This window comes from Camelus dromedarius, chromosome 15 (genome assembly GCF_036321535.1).
Source record: "Camelus dromedarius isolate mCamDro1 chromosome 15, mCamDro1.pat, whole genome shotgun sequence".
NCBI classification, from domain to species: Eukaryota; Metazoa; Chordata; class Mammalia; order Artiodactyla; family Camelidae; genus Camelus; species Camelus dromedarius.
The window spans coordinates 56,917,324-56,940,450 of NC_087450.1; the positions used below are offsets into that span (position 1 = coordinate 56,917,324).

The 23,127-nt window shown below is 35.2% G+C and overlaps 1 protein-coding gene across 4 annotated transcripts in view; it reads left to right on the top strand.

Annotated features, from left to right (window-relative positions):
- The first annotated feature begins 273 nt into the window (after window positions 1–273).
- ROCK2 (Rho associated coiled-coil containing protein kinase 2) overlaps window positions 274–23,127 on the top strand; it is a 123,889-nt gene continuing 101,035 nt past the window's right edge. For all 4 annotated transcript variants that reach the window (XM_064494729.1, XM_031466579.2, XM_064494730.1 and 1 more), the window contains exon 1: window positions 274–884. In XM_064494729.1, the coding sequence (XP_064350799.1) occupies window positions 744–884 (141 nt within the window). In that variant the 5' untranslated portion in view covers window positions 274–743. The remainder of the gene's footprint in view (window positions 885–23,127) is intronic.

Genomic DNA, 23,127 nt, shown 5'->3' on the forward strand with positions numbered 1-23,127 from the left:
GGAGGTGACCGCGCGCCCGACCATTTACCCTCTGAGAACTCAAAAAGGGGGAGGAGGGAGCGGGGAAAGAAGGAGGCTCAAAAAGGAGAAATGCGAAGCTGAGCAGACAGGAGGAAGCAAAAAATAAAAAGGAGGAAAGGGGCGAGGGGAGGCGGAGGCCCACTGGCGGGGGCGGTGGCGCGCGCGGGGCGGGGCGAGCGGGGGCGCGCGCGGGGCGGGGCGAGCGGGGGCGCGCCGGCGGCTGCGGGCCGAGGGGCTTGTGGGTAGCGGCTGCGCGCGGCCGGAGACGGGCGCCGCGCGGGAGTGTGTGAGGGGTTCGGGCTTGTCGGACTGAGGCGGCGGTCGGTGATCATGGGAGCGAGCTGGCGGCGGCTGTAGTTGTCCGCGCCTGGGCTTCAGCTTCCCGAAGCCCCAGAGGAGGGGGCAGCCCGGGCCCGGCGGTGGCGGCGCCACTTCCCCGCTCCCACCCTCGGAGTCCTGAGGGAGCCCGCGGCGGACGAGCGGACCGGGCGGCGCGAATCTGACTGAGGGGCGGGGACGCCGTCTGCTTCTCGCCGCTCCAGGCCAGCCTCTCAGACAGCCCGAGGCCCTGGACCGGCGCTGAGACCCGAAGCCGGAGCTCGAGGCGGGCGGTGGGCCCGGGCGGAGTCCCGGCCGGAGCCGGCGGTTCGGGGGCGGCGCTAGGCCCCGAGGCGGCCGTGCCGGAGCGCGGGGAGCTAGAGTGCGGGCCCGGCGGCAACGGCATGAGCCGGCCCCCGCCGACGGGGAAAATGCCCGGCGCCCCCGCGGCCGTGTCGGGGGACGGCTCGGGCACGAGCCGCCAGAGGAAGCTGGAGGCGCTGATCCGAGACCCTCGCTCACCCATCAACGTGGAGAGCTTGCTGGTAGGTGGCCGGGCCCGGGAGCCGTCCTTGCTAACCGCTCACACCGCAGATCCCGCGTCTGCCCACCCATCCGTGGGGGGAGGCCTCGCCCCACCCCGCCCAGCTTCCGGCAGCCGGGCCCGGGTCGGAGACCAAACATTTCTGCGACTAAGTTCCAGGAGTAGAGACCCACCTTTGAGTCTTCCCTTCTCCCTCCTGGAGCTGGTGTCATCCCCAGCTGCCCTTTCTTGGAGCGCGGGGAGGAAGCACCCCTCTTCTCCTTCCCTCCTGCCGTCTCGGTTTGGGGAGTAGGGATCTGCTGTCTTTCATACACCAGGCTAGCCCACTTGAAAGAGTGTCATGCTGCGTCTGGACGTGGGTCCAAGCAAGAGAGAAACTTGATGCAGTCCCTATGGGGAGTACTCACCTGGGTACCTGACAAAGAATTGCCCTCCCTCTCTCCGTTTAGTCTGAAATGTTGGAACATGGCTAAGGCGTTCCTGTTTTCAATCGTCTTTGAACATTAATAGTTGCAATTTAGTGCGTTTTAATTTCTGAAAATTTAATTTCCGAGGTTATTGCGTCAGAGCTAAAGAATCAGTCTGAATTGTAGAGTGGAATCAACCTCTTCTTTTCATTGTATCTTTTTCCTGAAATGGCCTTTGAAATCCAGATTAATAGCCATGTAAACTCTGCTAGTTGGCTTTGATTAAGAAAGGAACATGATTTACAAATTAGAAATGCATTGTAGTGTGCTTGTTTATTTCTTATTTTTGTTAGCATAGACTTGTATTTCACAGGCACTTTGATTAGTATGCAGTAGAGATGCATTTATGGGAAAAGGGGGTGTAGGTTTTTACCCTGGGCAGGAGGAGAAAGAGAAAAAGAAGCCCTGGATATAAAGTTAATTCTGGAACGATTAGAATTCGGTAGTTGATTCTTGGATCCACCCCACCAAAACTCCTGTTCAGTTTGCTCCCTTCTGGGAGAAACCTAGTGACCGACTACATGATGAGAAAGACTGTGTCTCCTCTCTTTCCAGTGAACTGACTGACTTTTCTTCAGGAGCCGTTGGTTATCCTTTGAGGTTTCTGGAATCATTTGCAGAGTGACTCAGTGCTGTTTGGCCAAAGTACAGGAACTGACTGAAGAGTGTCTTTCTGTATGATGCACAGAATGTAGTGATGTACTGTAGATGTGTCTGACATCTTCCTACACTGATTTTCACATTAGTGTGTTGTTTGTATGTTTTCACGGGAGCATGACACCCAGGACAGTGTTTAGAAGTCTTCAATTGGGGGTAGGATGGGTTGCATGAAGGGCATAGCTTTTCCTAGGCCAGAGCAGAGACTCTGGGCTTCACTCCCAGCATTTTCACTTTGGTATTTTGCTAGCAAAACTTTGACCTAAGGCCAGAAAGTTCAGTTAAAAATAGTACAGCAAATCTCAAGTATTTATCAGGTTTATATTCAATCTCAGATAGAAATTTTTTACACTTCACTTTCATCTCTTGTGTCTTTACTGATGTTAATCATAATTATTAGAGTTATTATGAGCTTGAGCCTAAGCTATTTATGCATGGTAATGATCATGCATTCTTTCTTGTTGAAGTATTTTCTAAATTATTAAAATGAAGATTTTTGAAAAGGAAGCATTACATATGCTCAGTCTGGTCCATTCATTTATTGAGTGCCTAATACAGCCAAGACAGTTTACACTTTCATCAAGGTGACATATTACTGGTATGAAAATTGACATCAGATGCTGCTGACTGAAGATTTTGCTTTTGCTGTTTTTTGCTGATTAACTATTACAATTCTGAGTTGCAGTAAATCTTATCGGGCCAAAAGTTGCCCTTTACTCTTTGAGATTGCTGGTGCTTCTGTTGCAAATTGACAAGCTGAAATTTTTTTTAAACCATGTTATAGTAAGTTAACGTTAAATCATGCCTATTTCATTGTATGAAGTAGTAGAATGAATTAATTTTTTAAATTGTGGTAACATAAACATAAAGTTTATCATTTAAAATTGTATACTGCCTAAGATGACAAAAGTAAGAAGATTAAGTATACCAGAAGTTGCTGTATAATAGTTACTGTAGGCTAGACCTAGAAGTTAAAAAGTATTTGTAGGAAAAAAATGTTATGTGAGATAACATGTAAAGTACTTAACTCGGTTCTTGGTACATGGTAGTGCTCATTAAATTTAGCTTGCTTCTGTGTGCATTTAGCATATTTTTAGGTAATTGCTTTAAATTTCCTTTGAAAAGGAAAATGGTTTTATTGGCAACTATTTCTTGCTATGAAATTTTGAATGAATAGCATTATCTTTTGATTTGCCATCAGAAAAGTGCTGGCAGTCATCAGGCATAGATAGAGCTGGATTCCAAGACTGTCAGTATAGAGACTAAATTGTCTTTTTTGTCTGCAGAGGCTCATTGCTTTATGTGGGGCCTTAAAATTAATCTGAAGAGAATATATCCTTTTAGTGGTTGGAGATTGTGAGTTGCCTAGTATTATTTAAAAACAGAGTTTTGCTTCTATAATATCTTTTTTTTTTTTTTTTTTTTTGGGGAAAAGGTCTTCAGTAGTATGCTTTTGCAGTGTTTAAAACATTTGGGTAAATACCCCTGTTTTGTTGTCAAGACTTAGCTTCTTGTACTCCTTACCCAACTCTTACGGTAAGGAGAATTGTCCTTTAGTGTTAAGTTGGAGAAATGTTTTTCTAAAGGTCTATGCTTTTGCATTTTGATTTGTTTTATTTTTTGAAAGAGTAAATGGTTGTAATAACCTGAGGGGCTCAGGCTTGGATAAACCTTTCTATTGTAAGACTGATATCAATTGGGGAAAGGTGATTAAAAATTTAAGATTTTCAGTGACTTAGAATATAAATGCATTATTTGATTGATTTTATTATGCCTGTAAACTATATGAAAATATTTCTTATCATAGTACTTAGACTTTCAGTTTGGTGCTGGTTATTTGCCTAATTAAAATAAAATTGTATGTGCATTTTTTCCCCACTATGTAACGGGCATGAATATTATAAAGATACAGAAGTGAAGCAGAATAAAAATTGAGTTAAAGAAGTTTTATATGTGTTTTTCTTTTGTGAAATAAAGGTTGAGTATTTGTAGCATAAATGGGATTACATTACTTTAAAACTTCCATTTTGATGGTCAGAATATCTTTAAAGAAAATTAATTAGCTAGAGAGGTTAAAAAAAGTAATGAATGGAACTTACTATTTAGGTGAAGTTAACCCCTTTGAAAGTACAGGTCCACAGTCCCTCAACCATAGTTCTGATACATACAGTTCTGAAAACCGAGTTTTGGGTAAAACTTACTTGATGTAACATCTGACCTGATCTGATGTTACAATATTATAGTCAGTTTATCTCTTTTGGTGTAAGTAATAATAGCTTTCCCTGGAAAAATATGTGTTTGATTTCAGGGTGCTACCCTAGACTCCCAAGAGGGTTTTTGGGACTATACTGTATATAGCATTGTACTTTATTTCTATTCTAAAATCCAAAACAATTCTGAATTTGGAAACATCTTGCCCCAAGGTAAGGCCAACATAGACTAAGTAAAGAAATGTAGATTTATGTACACCTTAAATACTTGTAAAGAAATAGTGGATAATTATCTTGAAGCCTGAGTTGTCGTTTTGGTTGTGTGCTGATCTGGTAGATCTTTTCCCAGTTTGAATTATGAAATATTTGAAATATACTAAGAGAGTATAGCATGTGAATATGAATTATGGAGCATAAGAAAACAAACATTCATGAAATCACTGCTCAGGTTAATGAATAGATCACTAGCTTGTTCAAGTTACCTGTTCTGCTGCTGCTGCTGAATTCTTTATCCCTGCATCCTCTCCCATCTGCTACCTGGAACATTTTGTTTTTTAAATCATTTCCTTGCTTTATTTCATAAATTACCATATTTGTATGTATCCCTAAACAATGTTGTTTTAGTTTTCTATTTTTTAACTCTAGAAGGTTAACATTTCTATATATTCTTTTGTGACATGTTTTTTCACTCAAAGTTATGTTTCTAAGATTCACCCACATTGTGCTTTATTAATATTTGCTGCTACTGTAAACTACAATATATTGCTCCAGTCTACTTGATGGATATTTAGATTCTTTTTCTTTTTTTTTTGCTGTCATGGGAAGTGTTGTGATCATTCTTGGAGCCCATGTGAAGTTTCTGGAGGCTGGAATGTATATCTAGGAGTGGAACTGATGGGCTTTAAGAAATGCTGTGTTCAGCTTAACAGAGTACTAAATAAAGTTTAAAATTTTCCACACCCCATTCTCTTGGAGTCAGTTATGCTTTAAAAAAAATTTTTTTTTATGCTAAAGATTACTTTTGCCTCTTCTAGAATTTCATATAAATGGAATCCTATGTAGCATAAATTCTTTTGTATCTGGGTTCTTTAGTTCAGCATAAGTTTTGAGATTGATCCATGTTATTGTGTGTGTATCAGCAGTTTGTTCCCTTTTTTAGTTGCTAAGTTGTATTCCATTATATGTATAAACCACAATTTGTGAGCCATCTTTTGTTAATGGATGCCTGAGCTGTTTTCAGTTTTTGGCTATTATGTATTATATACTTTGGCTCTTAATAAAGCTTTCTGTGAACAATCTTATAATAAGTCTTTGTGAGGACATGTTTTCATTTCTCTTCAGTAAATACCTAGTAGTGGAATTATTAGATCATAGGGTAGGTATATGCTTAGTTTTTAAAAAACTGTCAGATCTTTTCACAAAGTGGTCATTTTACATTCCCACAGCAGTGTATGAGAGTTCCAGTTCCTCCCCAACACCAAGTCTTTTAAATTTTAGCTGTTCTGTGGGTGAGTAGTGGTATCTCGTGATTTTAGTTTGCATCTCCCTGATGACTAATGATGTACTTTTTTGTGCACTTCACTGGCAATTTATATATCTTCTTTTATGAAGCATCTGTTCAGATTTCTTTCCCGTTTGAAAAGTGCATTGTTTTTGAGTTGTATAAAAAAACTTGTCTAAAAAATTAAAATGTAAAAAGTGAAATTACACTGTATATGTGCTTTATCATTTTTTTTACACTTAATGAATAATAGAAGCTTTTATTTAGTCAAATTTATTAGTCTTCTCACTGTAGAGTGATTTCTGGCTTAGATGTCATGCTTAGGACATTTTCCATTATCAAGATTATGACATAGACCTGAATTTTCTTTTAGTACTCTAATGGTTTTATTTTTAATGTTATTTTTATTCCATTTGGAATTCTGATGGAAAGTACGAAGTAGGGGTACAAAGTATGAAGTAGGAGATTTGTCTAAGTGTTAAAATTATTGGAGTATTTGGGAGCCTCTGTTTATATCTTCATATTGTCATGTAACTTCCTATTTGGAGAGTGGTGCTTAGGCGAAAAGAGAGGGTAATGATTATGGATTTGCTCTTCATTTGGGCTTCTTGAATTTCTTCATGGAAATTATAACTCAGATCTATACTTAAAATCCTGTTCTGTGCTTATGCCTCCACCCCCAATTTATATATGTGTATATATACACACACACACGCACAGACACACACACACACACACACACACACATATATATGAGCTGCTAGTGATAAGGGTTACTGGTGAAGAGAATGTCGATGACTCAGAGAGACTTACTATATAGCTTTTGAGGAAAAAAACACAAAATAACATTTTCCATTGGTAGGCAACTTTTTATATAAAGTTTAATATTTAAACTGATGGGAAATCATGGGTGGCATTTGGGACTCTACCAAACTGTCTTTTCTCACTTTATCCTTGATTGGAGTCATTTTCCTTTCCTCTTATCTGTTATCTGTACTTTTTTATTTTCCTTTAAAGTATGACTAAATTATAGAGATATATTTGTAAATTCTGCAGCTGAGTGTCCCAAATGACCCTCACTTACCTTTTTTGGAAAACATTTGGATCAGTATAGTTAGCATTTCTCTGTGTGTTGTATATATGAGAGAGACAAAGATGGACAGAAAGGAAGTATTGAGGTTCATTTTGGTTGATCATTTGGTAATCTTTTTGGGAAAATTTCTAAGTCCAAGAATGATTATATGGTTTGTTGCTTCACTTTGGTAAGGTATGAGTTGTTTAGGTATCTGATATCTCAAGTGCTTTATAATTTTTTCTTTTTTTGGTTATAGTTAACTGATCACTTAATACTTGTTGTCTAATTTCCTTTATTCTCTAAAAGAGTTTCAGACTCTTTTAGTTATAAAGCATCTGATAGAAATTTTCTTTATTTTCAAGAGATTACAGACTTGGAATTAATTTCTAACACATCATAATTGGGATTGTTTTTTATGCCATGAAAATGAATAGCAGGGCCTCCTAATACTTTATTTAAGGTAGAAACAGAGCAGAGAAGGATTGGCATTATCTTAATCACCTGGATGATTGTGATGAGGAATTCTTAAGATACTAAGTGTTGTCTTGTGTACTTCTTGGTTTTTTAGTTTATTTAGTAGACAGAATACAAGCTCTTTTAGGACTTGGGTCTTTTTTTTGTCTTTCTCTTATGTCCTGTAAATGTTTGCTTAATGAATTAACAATTCTTTTTTAAGTAACAGGAGTGATAACCTGTATAACTATATCCCTGCTTGAAGAGATACTAATATATTCCCTATGTAAACATTTTGATATGTGTTCTTGTCACTTATTTCTTGTCTGTCTATAGGAAGGAAGATAAATAAACATCTGTATAAGCAGAGGATGGGTTTGGGTGGTAAAATTAATTTGAAGTCAAGCAGGAAAAGTGAATTGTGGTTTGAATATTTATGGATTGTGCTGAATCAGTTTGTCTTGGAAAAGATTTAAGCTAGTTTTATTTAGTGTTTTAGGTGAAGTAAAAATAGCTCTTGTGGGCTGAACAGCCTTTATCATTTATCATGTGTCTTCTGTTCCACATACCCCCTAACTTTTCCTCTGGTTAAACATATCCAGTTCCTTCTTATGTACCTAGGTGATGCCTGTGTTGAAACAGTGCTACATGAGTAAGATCAGGTGAAATGTTTGCAGGGTTAAATTCCTTAAAATGGCACATTGACTGTTCTTCATAGTAAGGCAATATTTGTTAACAAAATTAAAAACAGAGCCAAAGGGCGTGAAGATTTTGATCAGGAATCAGGGGTGTTTCTTATTACAAGTCACTATGAATGACTGTTTTGAAAACTTTTCAGATGTTGTGAAGCATTCTGATTACTAGCCCTAGCGCCAGCCCCAGCCAACCACTCATTCTGTTTTGGTTTTATAATTTTTTCTTTTTTGAAAATTCCATACAAGTAGAATCATATACGGTCGTTTGTTCTGTCTTCTTACCCTTAGCATAATGTTTTTGAGGTTCATCTGTATTGTAGCATATATCAATATCTTGTTCTTTTTAATTGCTGAATAATATTCCATTGTATAGATGTACCACATTTTGTTTATGAATTCATTGTAATGTTTTTATTTCTCTTGGCTAGATTTCAAGGAGTGGGATTGCTGGGTCATATGGTAAGCTTATGCTTAACTTTTAAGAAGTGAACAAAGTCTTTTCCAAAGAGGCTGTACCATTTTACATTCCAGCCCGCAGTGTATGAGGGTTCAATTGTCCCCCCATCCTCAGAGAACACTTGATATGGCCTGTCTTTGTGATTATAGCTATTGTAGTGCGTTTTACTAATGACAGATGATGCTGAGCACTATTTCATGTGCTTGTTAATTTTGCTTGTTCTTTCAATTTTTACTAATGTACCATGAGTGTGATCTAGTAAAAGTAGTTTCATTTTGTATGCCAATAACAATGTTTAAAAATAGAATACAGATAAATACAGATCACAGCCCCGTTGTAAGTGGAATTATCCTACTGACTAGCATCTCCACCTGAAAGCCCTGTTTATTACTAGGCTTTTTAAATTTTAAACCTTGTTATGGTACCTTTTTCTTCCACGTAACGACTGAGCATTGGTGAGCTGTATATTCCCTGTAATGGCAGTGGAGTCACTACTAGTTGGATTATTTCTAAGCTCTAGGTAAAGTTGAAGTACTTCTGATTTAAACAACGGCCTTTAAACGTTTCTCCATTCTGCCTGTGCTCATCTTTCTTTTTTTGATTATTTTGAGCATGCTGAGTAAGCTTATAAACTTATTTCTCTCTTCTTGACCCGTCATTTATCTTTATACTTCTCTGCTCTAATGGATTAGGAAACAAGTCTTAGTATTAATTTAGTAACTTGGTTCCTATGAGGGTAGATCAGTAACTTCTGGTGTTTAAAACACTATGTATTACACTTGGCTTTTGGTTTATACTTTTGAGTACCCATCTGAATTTAGCATATAGATACAAATGTTGCCTCTTCTTGTTCACAGGTGCCATTAGATATTGTCTTGTGGGAATTACATTGTGTGCAAAGTTCTGGAACTTAACCAAAATACAGTGTTCTTTTCAGATGCTGCCTTATTTGTACTTTCTGTATCAGGATATGACCCTCTGTTTTGCCTTGTATTTCAGTATGATTCCTTTAGAAATCATGCTAAAAGTATGTTTATTAAAACTGAAGTTTTTCCTTTAGCTTTAGTTTAGATGATTGTATTTTTTTGAGTTTTTATTAAAGATAACCACATGTGACTGTTTTGAGCAGTGAAGGAAAAATTTAGGAAATAATTCTTTTACTGTTTAAGACGTTTTACTAAATTAAAGATGAATTTAAAAAATTTGGAGTTGTAGTGGTACCTATTTTTCTAAAAGGAAAGTACACTAGCACAGTTGTCATGAACTTTGAGGCCTGCAAGATGTAGTGAATTGTGTTTTTTTACATTGAAACTGCAAAAATATTTTAAGTATTGAATGTCTAAACATTAGTACGATTTTTCAAAATGCTTCATCTTTTTGGGATAACTTATTGAGTTACCGTTTTTGGCACTTCAGCCTTTTTTATACATCGAATAACTATGACTGTATTTTATTGTGTTACATAGTGGATAAAAATCAGATTGAAGTTGAATGTTAAAAATGGTGTGTTATGGTTGACTAGTTTGCCTTTGATGAAGGAATCAAGATTTAAAATTTTCTTCTTTGTGGACCATTAGATTTCATCAAGTGCTGTTAACAGGTCACATAACCAGCGTCCATGGGAATTAGTAAAGAATAGAGAAAAAGATACCAAAATTATGATTTTCTTTTGGGGAAATAAGAGTACCAAGTCAGAAATTGGGGAAAGAGATAATGCAAAATGTAATGTTAATATTAATAACAATATTCTAACTATTCTAAATTTAGAAAAATTTGTTTGGAGTTAACAGAATATTTGGAGTTTCTTTTTTTTCCCTTCCTTTCCCCTTAACGGAGGCACTGGAGAGTGAACCCAGGACCTGTGCACGCCAAACATGTGCTCTACTACTGAGATATACTCCCACCCCCTTGGAGTTGTTTTTAAATATCTAATACATGAAGTCTGAACTTTTGTATTGGCTTCTCCACAATTATATTTCCCAAAATATAATGACTGAAATTAATGTGCAAGTGAAATGATGAATTTTTTCCCTGGATTTTAGATACATGATATGATCCCATACAGGTTGCATTCAACATGAAACAATTTTTGTGTGTGTGTTATGTTCTTTAAAAAAGGTAACCTTAAACTTTAATATAGTAAATGCATTGAAAAAATTTCTCTACTGGATTAAAATAAAAAGGAAAATAATATATATATCTGGAAATTTAAAAACGTAATACCAATATAACTTATGTTTTGCCTCTCAGAGGTCATTTGAGTTAAGATTTTTCTAATCTGTATCTGCTGAAGTCAATAGTTAAGGCAGTGGTTTCCAAACCTTGCTATACATAGGGCTCAACTGGAGATTTTTAGAAATATCGATGGCTGGATTCCACTCTCAGACATTCTAATATAATTGGTTTGGGGTGTGACCTGGGAAATCAGGAGTTTTAGACGTTCTGCAGCTGATTCTCAAGTGCAGGAAGGTGTGGGAACCAGAGCTGAGAGGTGCAATATTGTAATTCAAGATTGGCAGAGGGACCATTGAGTCCAAAATGTATCTGAGAAAAGGATAATTTTTTTCCCTTCCTTTATTTTTGTGGTTTGCAGGGGCTCAGATGAAGCCAGCAAGTTAGATTATCTGATGGAAGCCAGAATCACATCTGGGGTGCTTGGTGGAAATGGTGTCAGATCTTCTGATTCAGATGGTCTGTAGTGGAGCCATAAATTTGCATTTAAATAAGCACCTCAGGTCAATCTGCAGGTTGAAGTTTGAGAAACACTGTAGGTGTTGTTTCTTACACTGACTAACTGGAAAAACCAAAAATAAATAATTGAGATCTTTGGCACCCAGAATTGTATATGTGGAAAAGTCTGGCATATGGAGAGATGCCAGATTTTCTGAAATAGCAAGAGTCATCACATTTTATATCTTTTTTTAGCGCTCCATAGGAATTAGACCAAGGCTGTTCTTTTTCTTATTTTAGAAGAAAATTTAGTTTGCTGAGCTTTTCTGATGAGAGAATCAGACAAGATACACCAAATAGAAATGAAAAAAAAAATTGTGATACAGGATACATAATATAAAATTGCAGTGTAGAAGTTTTTTATTGCATCTTACCCTTCTGTGGGAAATATAGTCTACAGAGACTTACTGTCCTAGAAATATATAATTTTGATATTTCACATTTAACAATTTACAATGGGAGAATAGTGAGTTTTTCAGTTACTGACAGTTGGTTTAATTCAGGAAGAAACATTTCATTAGAAATATATGGCTCTTCAGAGAATAGCAGCTAAAGCAGGTTGGTGTTTGTGATTTTATCTGTGTTAAAAATAAATAAATAAAGACATTAAAGAATTATTTTGTGGTCTCTTTGCAAGCAAGCAAAAAATATTGTAAGATATTTAAAATCCTATTATTAAACTATTTTGAGATTTTACTTTCAAAGCAGCCTTCAAGTTATTGGCTACATTGATAGTCATCTTATTAACATGTTACTGTCTAGATTTTTTAAAAATACGCATTCTTTGCAATTATTTCTCTTCACATCCTTTTTGATTAGAGAAAACCAGATGATTCGTGGACAGTGGATAAGATGTCCATATTTTTCATTCACTAAAATTTGTATATCAGATCTCCTGCTCTTTGGCCATTTTAATTTTGGTGGTTAAGGAATGTGTGCATATTTAAGAAATTTGAAAATTAAAATTTGCTTTTATTGATTCTTGTGATAATACTTACAGCTTTTAGAGGAATAGCGATTGTGATTTTTTGTTTTTTTTGTGATTAGAATCCCTATTCCATAAAGCCTCAGTATTGCACAAGATGCTCCAGTGTTTGTAAATATTTGACAAAATGCAATTTAATTTGAGGCTTCATGATTCCTTATGCTATATCCATGCTAAAAAGAATTCTAAGGCATTATTTCTGACTAGCTTAAGTGGAATGTATAATTCATTATTGCAAAATTTAAAATTAGAGTATGAATGTGTTTTGCTAATGTTATATTCAGGCTAGTGAAAAATTTAGTCGCAAAAGCAAGATATTACATTATAAAAGAATGAGAAAACTCAGCTAAAGGATTTTGCTGGTAGTTCTGAAAAACAATTTCTGCTGCATGCATATTTTTGTATAAAAGAGAAGCTGTAAAATTACAACTTTTGATGGCATTACTGAAAACAGATTTGTTTTCCACATTTAAGATATTTCCATAATAGGAGAACAAGGGATGATACAAATAAAACTAAATTTAGAACTAATAAAAGGAAACTCTAGTACAAAATTGGCTTATGAAATTTCCTTCAGAGGGAAGTCATAAAGTAAAACACTGAATAAACTTTTAAGAAGTTAATTAACTGATTTTTTTGGTGGGCGGAGCTGTAGATAGAGGGCCGGTTATAAGTTTTAGCATAAGGAACTTTTGTCTTTCAAGGTGATATGGAGAATGTAAGTTCCTGGCATAGTGTTTTACTGTGTTTTTTTTCCTTACTTACTATAAACAGAATTTTACAGTTTGGTTCAAGTTACAACAAATCTGTGAAATAAAAGTTTTTAAAAACCTGAATGATGGCCTGCTTATTTCAAATCATTTTCTAGAGTTAAATTCTATTAAAATAAGCCCATAAAAGGGATCCTGTTTAACCTGTATTAGAAATCTGTATATATGCATGATTGTTTTAAGTTGCTGATCTCTTCATTTCAAATGCATTTTAGATACCCTGCATTTGTACCCTTCTCCCTCATGATTACTTTTCTTGTTTCTAGTTGTGGCCCTTTCTTTTTTTACCTAGAGAAATTCCTTTAACATTTGTTGTAAAGCTGGTTTGGTGGTGCTGAATTTTCTAGCCTTTGTTTATCTAACCTATATTAATATATGAAAATACAAATGAATTTTTTTCTTAGGATTTTTTTTTTGTCTAAAGTAATTAAGATGGAAAAAATGAAATGGCTTGATTATTTTCAAGAGAAGCAGAGAAGTGTAATGGAAAGATTACTGGATTTAGAGTCAGAAGCCTGGTATTAATTAATTAGATGTTTTATTAATTATCTTCTTGATCTTGAGTGATAATTTACAAGACTGTATCTGTCTACCTCAAGGGGATTTGAAGATTAAATTCAGTGAGAAACTACCTATATGTGCTAGTGTTCTGTAAACTATACAGAACTTTAGCTTTTTTATAAGCAGTTGAAGAACTAATGGTAAAACAGCCTATGTTGTGTATGTCTCTGTCTTCCAAAAGAAATTTGCATACAGGATCAGTCTCCTGATGTTAGCCTGTTTTTTTCCCAAAAAGGTAGCACATTACTTTGCACATACTTGGTTCTCTAAAATATTGAATCAATGAATGAAAACTAGTTGGCATTTTTATTTTATTTTATTTTTTTGGGCATTTTTATTTTTTAATTTACTGAGGTTAATTAGTTGCATTGGGTTAATATTTGCTTATATTCAGTTTTTGGATTATTTTATTGCACTGCAAATAAACTTTTCCCCAGCTGATATTTATTCTTTTTCGGTAGGTAGGATATTGAACTACCAAAACAGTCTAGGGTTCTTATGTAATGTAAAATTTCAGAAATCCTGACATAACTATGAGGAAAAGTCATGACAGAACTTTTAAATCTGCATTATACACTTGCAAAAATATTAATTAGGCTTTGTATAAGGTTTAAAGGAGCATTTGGGTTGCACCAACAGTTTTTATCTATGTCTTGAATTTAGCAACTTTTAGCTTACATTTACTAGCAAGGGTAAGTTTAGGAACAACTATGAAGAATAGTTTGGAAAATGCAAACTTCAGATGTTATGCTGTATTACCTCTGATACAGATTCTGGTCTTTTGGCACATCAGGGTGATTATAATTTTATCATGTAGAGAAATATATACATGTAGCATAATAGTATATGATGTGGTCATTCTGCATTGATGGCCACTATAATCAGTAACTGATTTTCTTGGGTCATGTAATTTCAAAGCTGATTTTGGGGTTTAGGATCTGGTAACTTGCATAAGTCCACCGTTTAACAACCTCATGAAATTAGAATTTGTGTTTCTACAGGCTAGGACAACGGGTTGGTATTCAGGCATAATTTAAAATAAGTATGAGGAGAGTCCTGATGGTAGCCGCTGTTATGGTGATACATGATACACTTTTCTTGTTGTGGCATTTATGAATTAGAAAATAAATTGTCTATTTTTATTTAATTTTTAAACATTTCATTGGTTTTTCACTGAAAAGCTTCAGTCAAGAGACTTTAGCATAGACTGTTTTCTATCTTGTGTTTCATCTCTATGCTTAGGTGCCTATATCTCTGTCTTCCTAATAGCAGGACAGAGTCTTGGTGGGGTTTATGGCTCACAGATGATTGGCTTTGGGGGACAGAGCCTTATCTTCAGAGATGTGAAAAGGAAGAGAATGAGCAGGACCAGTCATTCTTTCACTGATAAGTGAATACAGCATGTTCTTTTATACTCTTAACTTTTGCCTCTACCTGGAATGCTCCCTCTCCTTCTCTGCTTTGTCAACCTGCAAAACAAAAAACAAACTTCATTTTTTAAATTATAAAGGTAATGTCTATCTAAAAATTAAAAATTACAGAAGGAAATGTAAGTTCTCTTAGCGCTCTCTTTGATCCTACTCTTCTGAGATAACTATAACACATTAGTATATCACTTTCCCTTTTTCTGTGTATATAACAATGTATTGGTGTATCATTTTCCTTTTTTTCCTGGCACATTAAAAAAACCATAAATACTTGTTTTTTTTTTTTTAAACCAAAACACAACTATACCATATCTGTATTTGCTTTTTCCATTTGTGTTGGAGGTGGTTCAGTCAGAATCTAGTGCACCCTGTTCCTTCGTAGATTAACATAATCACTTGCATCTTCAAATTCTTTATTGAATGTTACTTTTATATTTGTTTAATTAACATCTATCTTTCTCTGGAGGGAAAGCCCTCTTTTCTGGAACTTGCACATTCTTTTACTTTACGTACCTTAATGTAGGAATAGGTGGGAGGACGTTTCCTTTGTTGCACTGCAGTGCCTGTAAGACCTTGGTAAAATTCCTATTGTTGAATCTTGTGTAGTTGTCTCATATACCTTCTCTTGATCATTGAAGACAGGCTTCTGGCTTATAGTCTTTCTTTCCCTGCAAGGCTGTACCACTCTTTCAGGTGAATTCGGTATTTATGGGAACAGAGTACTTGGGACGCTGGCTTCACAGAGTTTCCTTATCTCTAGTGGTCTGTGTCTTCACTTAATTCATTTACTTAATCCCATGAAGCTCTTCTGGACCTCACCATTACTGAAATCACCTTCACCTTTGAGTCATTAATTTAAACATCCTGTTCCCAACACTAAGCCTTTATCCTTTTACTAAACCCATTTATTGATATTCTTGAGATCTGCAGTTCCTTGACACCTCTGTCCACCAAATGCTTCCTTTATAAGCAGGCAATAATCCATTGTCCATCACTTCAAAACTCTTGCCAGAATTTTTGATTTCCTTGTTCTGTTGAATTTCTATCATATACAACTGGCAAAACCTAGATTCTGGGTTATTTTGTCTCTGTGGCCTACACAGAGGTGTTTATTGAGCACTGATGGAGAAAAATCAAACTGCCCCAGTTAGTGGTACTGCAAATTCATGGCCTCCCGTCTCTGCAGGAGCTGTCAGGGCTACAGAACAGTTCTCTCATTCTCCATAGAGGCTATTTTAAACCTTTTTTCTTTTTTTCTTTAAACTTAAGAAACAAAGTATTCTCCACAGATGGTCTTCCTACTTCATGAGAAAATAGAATCCATCAAAAGGAGATCCCTTAAATTTCCTGTTACTTGACTCACCAGTTTATCTCCTCTGTACCATTTGTTCTTCCTTTTCCTTCTGTTTCAGTGCATGAGATGTCCAGCATTCTGTCTCAGCCTGATTCTCCAGTTGTGCTTTGGATCTCATTCTCTCCTTACTGCTGATTAGCCTTCTTTGTTTTTCAATCTTTCTCTTAATTCTGATTCTTTTTCATCTTGCTAAACTTGTTCAAATACCTTACCTAAAACAAAGCAAGTCACCAAATTACTCCTAGAAGGAAATCTCAATTCTGCCATTTGCCACCTTCCCTTCCTGTCAAAACAGCCCCAAACTTCTTTTCTGTTCACACAATACACTAATTTATCCTCTCCCATCACTTAGCTAACACTGCTCGCTTCAAGGTCATGCTGACTTTCTTGCTGCTAAAACTATCATTTTATTCAATGTTGAGAAGTACTTAACATTTCTCACATTGCTGTCTTCTCTTGGCTTCTGTGACAGTACTCAGAGCATTTCTAGTTATTTCTTCCCAGACTCCTTTGCTGCCTCTTCTTCCTCTCTAAATGGGAACCCCTTCCCTCTTTTTAATGCATTCTTTGCCTTCTTCTTAAGTTTGTATCTGTTTCCAGGACTTACTTTATCACTTGTATATTGATGATTTCCATTTTTCCCTATGAAAACTTGCCTCTGAGCTTCAGGCTTATGCATCCAGCCACCTACTAGGCATCTCCACTTGGATATGCCATATTCACTTCAAGATCAACGTATCTGCAGCTGTGTTCTTTTTTCCCCCTTTGCTCTCATGTCTTCGTATCTTGTGATCTTAGACTCAGTGTTGTTTCCACTGTCCTAGCTTGGATCAAGCCAGACATCTAGGATTCTGCATTCTTGATCTCACATTTAGTCAGTCACCAGATCCTGTCAGTGTTACCTCCTAAAAATGATTCACTTCTGCCCCATCCTGCTGCTACTTTCCTACTTCAACTGACTATTTTTTCCTAGATTGTTACAATATTCTCTCCCCTGGTGTTCTTTCCTCTAGTGTTTCCAACCTTCTTTTTTTACTCTCCAGCCAAACTGATTATAAGATGCAAATCTAATCATGCTATTCCCAAACTTAAAGTACTTAAATGACTAATTTCCCATTCATTCAGGGTAAACTTCAAAATGCTAATTATTTCTCACAGGGCTGTTAATGATGTGACTTCTGCTAACCTCTCCATCCCTATCTCTTGTCACTCCTTCCCTTATTCTCAAATTCTGCCCATATTAAATAGCTTCGTTTGAAACTGCTTTCTTCCTATCTCCAAGGTTTATTTAATGTGCAGATCCCTTTGCTTAGAATAAAAATGTTAACTCCTCAAATATCACTGATATGCAGTATGTGGAAATACTTCTGCCTCATTGTGCTTCGTTTGGTTTGAACTCAGATTCTGAAAGGAGAAGACAAATTTGTATTTACAGTGATATTTTTTAGAAAGTGACCTAGTTATGTATTTAATTATAATGGACAGTCTATAATGGTTTATAGAACTCAGAAGAGTAATTCCTTAGAGAAGTGTTCCAGGTGAACTCATGCTTCTTGTGAGCATTTCTTTTGGGAGAAGTGTGTATTAAATGTGGCTAATGGAAAATGATAGTATAAATGCTGGACATAAAAATTCCTTTAAACTATAGAAAATAGATAAATGTGTTCTTAATAATAAGTACTTGAAACTTAGCATATTGAGTGAGGCTTTTAAAAATCATGTAGCATTAAAGATATTGTCAATAATAATGATAATGATAATCATAGTAATAATAATTTTAGCAAGACACGTAGTTCTTAACTGTGTGCCAGGCACTGTATTGAAGTGCTTCAGTAATTTGTTAGAGTTCTGTTTCATTTTTCCAGTAGCTTCAAAATGACATATTCTTTAAAAACGTCTGTAGAAATACTTATAAATTCAAATATGGTTAAATATTTCTAAAATTATAATTCCTCTAGGTAGAACTGTTAGTTGCCCACTTTTTGCAAATATAATGAAAAACAATGAAATCTGTTATCTATATTAAAGTCATTAAAGTGAAAAATTCTGAGTGGCATGTTATCTATTAGTATAATCTCACAAATTCTTTCAGTAAAAGTTTTACTTACTCTGTAGCTAAAAGATTTAGTAGTTTTTAGATTTAATATCTTACTGAGCACTTTTGTATGATGTCTCATTTGATATAACAATCTGTGAAATATGTAGGGCAGATGTTATTCATATTATCCTGAATGAGGAGGAAACTGAGGTTTGGAGAGGTTTAACTAATTTGTTCAAAGAAATGCAGCTAATAAATGTCAGAACTGGAAAAGAATCTATGTCTTTAGAGTTCTAAGATAGTGTCCTTAAGTAAAACTTCAAGCTCTGCATAAGGAGTTGGTAGCTTCTACTTTTAAATAAGCTGGATGGATATCTTAGAAAAATAATATTAAATGTTTTAACATTAAAAGGATTTCAAATTTCAGAATATTTTTAAAATCAGTGGTTGTTAACTTTTTTACCCCAAGTCCCCTTAGGTTCAGGTTGATCGTTTCCAAAAGAGAGTAGTGAGTTTTGTTTGTTTTCTTTTGTTTTGTTTTAATGTCTGTAAGTGGAGAGAGCATTTAACTCTGTATGATCTACGCTTACTAGAGGCTGCAGTGTGATAAACAGTTCAAGAATAGTAAATTATTTGATGATCGCTTTTTATTTATAAGTGTTTTAAGGATTTTTGTGGAATACTTGAAATGGATATGTGTGGAATTCTGCAGATCAAATAATTCTTAAGATCATGAAGCTGCGACCTAAATTCTGAACTTTGATCTATCTAGTTTTCTCTTGTTGGCATTGACCTTTTTTTCATTGCTGGTGCTGAGTAGCACTATCTCCCACATTTTTGCAAAGGATTACTATAAGGAGAACTTCTGTTACTCTTTCTCTGGTTTGCTGTCAGACAGGAGAGTAGCTAAATGGTATATTTAAATTGAGATATCCTTAAATCATCTTGCTGATTTGGCTGGGGTACAAACAAAAATGGTAATGATGTCTTTTAAAATAAAGGAGGTGATGGAAGCTTCTATCTTTTATTTAGTTTGTATAGCAAAATTATGAAGAGGCTGAGGTTATAACGATTAAGAAATTACAACCTGCTAGTATTACTGTGGATAGGTATTTTTCACTGACCGTTTGACTAAGTGAGGGAGGAAATGGAATGCGTAACTCAGGAAAGGGGAAAGGAGCTCTTCACAACTGTGCTATACTATAATGATAAAATTAACAATTTAAAAGATTTTTTTTTAATTTTTAAAATATTTTTTGGCCATTATTTTTATTGCTCATTCTATGTAATGGTTTTTTTACATGTATGTAACTTTTCATTTTGAAATAACTCTTGACATAGAAAAAAGTTGCCAAAATACTACACTGAATTTCACATACCCTTTACATAGCTTCCCCAAATATTAATTTTCTACCACATATAAGATAATATTTGAGACATAGTCTGGATACTTCTTAAGAAGTTATAGTTTTATTTGGGAAGGTAAAGCTATTGTCAACAGAAAGTTAAATGATGAATTGAAGAGGAGTAAATGTAATAATATGAAATAGTTCCTTACTTGCTATTTGAGTAGCCAACGGTGAACACCATGAATTAAGAAAAGGTAGCAGTCTCCGGACTTTGGAAATAGTAGAAAAGCATTATGAAGGAGGAAGGATTGATTTGCAGGTTGAAAGATGATAATGGCAGCAAACATTTACATATATATTATCTCTGGCAGTTTTATATATATTGACTCATTTGGTCCTCTCTGCAGCTCTGTGAAATACATACTGTTATTTTCTAGATCTTACTGATAAGGAAACTGAAGGGAGGAGGTGTTAAATAACTTCTCCAAGGGCAAACTGCTTATAAGGAGGGAAGCTGGGATTCTGCATTATGGTTCCACATTAAGCGCTTTATCCAGGCCACAAGCTTCCGTTCTAATAAGTTTTGATTAAAGTCTTTTCTTCTAAGATAAAATGTGATTTTAGTAAGGAAAATTTAAAAAGCCAAAATAGCAGCTTTTTTTTTAAATTAAAATACACGTTTTAGCCTTTTTTGAGTGGATTTTTTTTAACCTATGTCATTTTCCTTATATTGTGTTAAGACATTTGCATAAAACCGTCATTGAGAACAAATGTGTAACTATTTTGCATATGAATAGAATCGGTACTGTGTAATTATTTAGAAAATTAAAATTTTTTGAAGATAAGGTTATTGAAAATTATTGAAAAACAGTGACATTGGATTAAAACAAATCAAAGAACCTGGTCATACCCTTGTGTATGTATGTGCATGTAAAATTTTATAGGGCCACCAAAAAGAGTGCCTCTTTATAAGGATGACTAAAAAATATTGGTGATATGTATTATAGAGGTATTGTATAACAGCCAACATATAGTGAAATACTTAACATTGGAATTGTTCCATTGTATATGGAATTTTAAAAGTATTATCCTGTATCATCAAAACACATAGACTACTTTAACCAGGAACTCTTCCCCCTATATTTATTATGAACATTTCTTTTGATAATGCTTCCTTCATAAAAGTAATAGCTATTTATCAAAAGCAACATAACATAGTATTTAAGGACTCAGGCTCTGGAGTCTTATTTGGGTTTATTTCTTTTCTTTATTGTATCATCTTATGTGTTACTTAATCTTTGAACTTAGCAGTTTCCTCTCAGTAAAATGGGGGATAATAATAATACTTCTTTTATAAAGTTGTTAAGTTTAAATGAAGTAACCAGAAGCACTTAGTGACAGATATGTTGTAAGCCTTCAACAAATTCCATGTTAGTTTGTTTATTAATTTATTATTGTGGTAAAAAACACATAACATCCAATTTACCATCTTAACCGTTTCTGAGTATGCAGTTCAGTAGTGTTAAGCACATTTGTGTTGATTTGCAACCAAGATCCAGAAATGTTTTCCGTCTTGCAAAACTGAAACTCTGTACCCATTAAAAAACAACTCCCCATTTCCTCCTCCCCCTAGCCACTGGCAGCCACCCTTCTACTTTCTGTCTCTATGAATTTGAGTACTCTAGGTACCTTATATAAGTAGAGCTGTACTTTCTATGCTTGGTTTATTTTACTTAGCATAATGCCCTCAAAGTTCATTAATGCTGTAACATATGCTAGAATTTGTATCTTTTTCAAAGCTGAATAATATTCCATTGTATGGATATACCACGTTTTGTTTATCTATTTATTTGTAGATGTACACTTGTGTTACTCTTGTGAATAATGCTGCTATGAGCAGGAGTGTACAGATATCTCTTGGAGACCTTGCTTTCAGTTCTTTTCAATATATACCCAGAAGTAGAATTGCTGGATCATGTAATGATTCTATTTTCAATTTTTTGAGAAACCACTGTACTGTTTTCCATAGTGGCTGCACCACTTTACACTCCCACCAATAGTGAACAAGGGTTCCAGTTTCTCCATATCCTTGCCAACACTTGCTGTTTTGTGGTGTTTTTTTTTTTTTTTTTTTTTTTTTTTATGATAGTAGCCATCCTAATGAATGTAAAGTTCTTCTCTAATTTTCTGCTTGTAGGCTTAAATTGTTCTCTAGTTTTTCTCTGGAAGCTTAAGTTATTGAATTTAGCTATTTTCTTTACCTAAATTTGCATTTATTGGTATAAATTTCTCTTTAAATGCTGCTTTTGCTGCCATCCATTAATTTTGATAAATTGTATTTTCATTTTTATTTGGCGACCTCTTTATTTTTGAAAGATATTTTTATTGTATATAGTATTCTAAGTTGTTAGATTTTTGTTTTCTGGGGGTTTTTCGGTTTTTGTTTTTGGTACTTTAGAAATGTGCTGCTCTCTTTTGACTTACATTATTCCTCTGTTCATAATGTGTTGGATTTTTTTTTTTTTTCCTTCTGAAAAGAGTTTTAGTCCATTTGATTATGATATGCTTTGTTGTAGTTTTCTTTGTTTCTTGTTTTTGTCTTTGGCTGAGCTTGATATGTACAGTTTTTGGTTTTCATCAAATGTGGAGACCTTTATTTTATCACGTATTTTTTTCATTCCTCTCCCTTTTCACTCTGGTGATTCCGATTATGTGTATAGTAAGGTTGCTTCGTGTTGACACACAATTTACTGATAGTCTCTCTCTTTTTTTGTTTTTTCCTTTCTGTGTTCCATTTTGGATAATTTCTATTGCAATGTCCTCAGGTTCTCTTGTCTTCTGCAATTTTGAGGCTCCTGTTAGTTCTGTTTAAAGTACTTTTCATCTCATGCACGGTATTTTTTAATCTCTAGATTTTTGATTTGTGCCCTTTTTATATATTACATGTCTCTACTTAATATTTTCAGTGTCTCCTGAACCTTTTTTTTTCTGCTTATTGTGGTAATATATATATAACATGAAGTGTACCATTCTAACCATTTTCAAGTGTACAATTCAGTGTCACTAAATACATTCATAGAATTGTGCAACTATCACCACAATCTGTTTCCAAAACATCTCTGTCACCTGAAACAGAAACCTTTAACCATTAGGCAATAGTAGCTCCCCATCCCTTCTTACCACCAGCCCCTGGTAACCTCTATTATATTATCTGTCTCCATGGATCTACCCATTCTAGATACCTCATGTAAGTGGACTCATACAGTATTTGGTTTTTTTTGTATGTATGGCTTATTTCACTTATAATGTTTTCAGGGTTCATTCACGGTGTAGTGTCTATCAGTACTTCATTTCTTTTTTATATTCTGTAGCTTTTTTAATATAATGAATACAACTATCATAACTATTTAATTCTCTTGTTTGTTACTTATATCATCTGTGTCATTTCCCAATCAATTTTAATTTTTTTTGAGTTTTATTGATATAATTGACATATATCACTGTATAAGTTTAAG